At 39.6% G+C, this 2,750-nt stretch overlaps 1 protein-coding gene across 1 annotated transcript in view; it reads right to left on the bottom strand.

The window, feature by feature from the left end:
- LOC102500256 (complement factor H) overlaps positions 1-2,750 on the bottom strand; it is a 68,205-nt gene that overhangs the window by 27,809 nt on the left and 37,646 nt on the right. Inside the window, exon 4 of the mRNA XM_014586839.2 lies at positions 684-760. Coding sequence (XP_014442325.2) covers positions 684-760 — 77 coding nt within the window. The remainder of the gene's footprint in view (positions 1-683; positions 761-2,750) is intronic.

The following is a 2,750-nucleotide window of genomic DNA, read 5'->3' as shown; positions in this document are numbered from 1 at the left end:
AGCAGGAATTTTGAGTGATCCTCACGTCTCTCTCTCTCGGCACTCACTGCTCACTGTGCTACTACGAAACACTCTTGCGATCCATCTCTTAGTTCCATGATGACTAGTGGTCTGGACTAGTATCGCAAAACCTGAAAACAGGATCTAGATTTTCTCAAACTCAGTTTTTGTTACAGACCAGTGACCAATAGCAGAATTTCCTCACCTGCCTCTTTTCAGTAGAGCTAAGACCCTGAGAAAATCTCCCCTGTGAAGGGGAGTGAGGGGAAAGTATCTAAGCCATGTTCTCTAGTTCAGCCATTGCTGTAGCTCCCTCTATTTGGGTGTTAGAGGGTGAGTGCCTGCTCATTAATAAAACTGACATTCTGACCTCCATTTAGCCAGTGAAACTTACACATTTCTAATGACTGGAATCCAAAGGGAAAGAACAATGAGTCTTACATTCCCTGAAGTCTAGCACCTTGATTATTAGCTCAGATCAGGTTATATGAATATCTGATTATTGCAACATAAAGTAATGCAGTAGTAAAAAATTATAACTACTCTGCACAACACTAGAAACCACAAGAATAATTTGAATTAAAAACATTTCATTACAGGCATTGAGTATATTGTAAGATATTTTTAAAAGTCTTAGCTACTTTAGATGCTTCAATATACTTGTAAGTCAATTACACACCTACCTTCACAGAGAGGAACCTCATTGGTCCATCCATCTGCTTCGCACTCACGGTAATTGACCTCACCCAGCATTTGATACCTGAAAGCCCAAACATAACAGAGTGAGCTATTGTGTAATGATATGCAGCTTTAAGCTCAGTACAATTCCAAATGTTCACAAAATCTACTTCAAGGGAAAGAAAGAGGATATGCATTTTTTTTTTATTTTTTTATTTTATTTTTTTTTTTTTTGCCATATGGCATGTGCATTTGCAGGAGAGAAGAGAAACAGAGAGACAGAGAGAGGGAAAGTGAGAAATCATTCCCCTAGGGGGAGGGCCACGCTGCAATCCCTTCTCCATTCTCCTTCTGGGATTTTGGACACACACGCACATGCATCTAGGCATGATATTCAAACCACCAGGTCCAGGACTCAAGCCAGGGTCAGCCATGTGAGTCCAGTGCTTTAACTACTATGCCACCTGCTGGCTCACATTTTCCTTCTTTTTTCTGTTCTTCTTCTTTGTTTTTCCTTCCTTTCTTATTTCTTTCCTTCTTTCTATCCTTCCATACAGGCCCTCTAGAGTATGGATTGAAATAATCATAATCCTTGGTTCATGACAAGCTCATTGTTTCACACACCTTATTCTCATTTTTGTCATTGAATCAGTTAATTAGTTACATTCAGCAACAGTAAGTAATTAACTGATTCAATAACATAATCTTCGACGCACCACCAAAACAAAAGTAGCATGAGCAACCAGTAGCTAGCCATGTGTGCTCTCCTTGGTGGTCTTCAGTTGTATTCTTGCCTTCTGCAACTACAAGTCATGGACACTTTGGATTTCAGATAATCAAGGAGAGTGCTAGCCTGAAGTCATCAATGTGTGATTTATTTTCAGTCTTTGACTCCATTTCCCCATCTCCATCCTAAAGATTCTTTCCAGAGTGTTCTCAATGAGTTGTGTCTGTTTAACCAACCTACCCAGTGTTGAACGTGTCTAATTATATAATTATGACCCATTAAACCTGCTCTTCAAATCTAAAATGCTGTACTTGAATATAAATTCCTTGGGGAAGGAGCAAAATGTGCAATCATTGACAAAAATCTTAGATCAAGGCAAAACATCCTTCTAAATATTACAACGAAAAATATAGAAAAAATTTTTGTTACCCAAAAACAGACAATGATAGAGCATTTTGATAACCAAAATAGAGATATCTTTGAAAAGGAGACTTTTATCAGTTTCTAAATAATTCTACATGAACATGTTTATCATATCTGCAATTTAAAAATGTTCTGCTCAGAGCCAGCAGGTGACGTAGTGGTTAAGGCATTGGACTCACACAGGGCCAACTGCGGTTTAAATCCTGAACTGTGTGGCTTGCAAATCACCCTGAATGCGTGTGTGTGTCTGTGTGTGTGTGTGTGTGTGTGTGTGTGTGTGTGTGTCCAAATTCCCAAGGGGAGAATGGAGGAGAAGGAACAGCAGTGTAGCCATCCCCCTAAGAGGTATTTTCTCTTGTATCTCATTTTTCCTTTCTCTTTCTCTCTCTCCTCCACTCTCTGGTGAGTGCATGTGCCCTATATCAAATTTTTTAAAGAGTAAAGAATAGAATGAATACTTATTATTTTCTGCACTAAGATTTCTTTTAAGGGTTTCAAGCATGTGTCTTATTTATTTGTTCCGTCAATCCTGCAATGCACTGCTTTTTCTTTCATAAATGAGGAAAACGGGAATGAAAGAGATGTTTAAAATGCAGACATCGAGTGGTGGGGTTTTGGAATGCAAGCTTGCTCCAAACCCTGAGGGAGTGTTTTTTAATGTTATTTATTTCGTTCGTCCAAATATAAGGAGAGAGATACGAGATGGAGACAAAGAGAAATTACTCCCCACAGGGTCTTGACAACCTCATCAACCTACAGCCTCAGCCAGCCCTGGATCACGGGTGTGTGTGTGCTCAGTGCACTCAGGGAGGTCTCGTGACACGAGCATAGAACCTTCCCATGTGGGTCAGACTCAAAGCATCACATTTCCCCACTGCACCCCTGCTTGTACTCCAAGTGCTGTTTTATTATAATATATATA

This window comes from Tupaia chinensis, unplaced genomic scaffold (assembly GCF_000334495.1).
Source record: "Tupaia chinensis unplaced genomic scaffold, TupChi_1.0 Scaffold000161_4, whole genome shotgun sequence".
Classification (NCBI taxonomy): domain Eukaryota; kingdom Metazoa; phylum Chordata; class Mammalia; order Scandentia; family Tupaiidae; genus Tupaia; species Tupaia belangeri.
The sequence above is the reverse complement of the archived record's forward strand: the minus strand, read 5'-3'. Positions and strand labels throughout refer to the sequence as shown.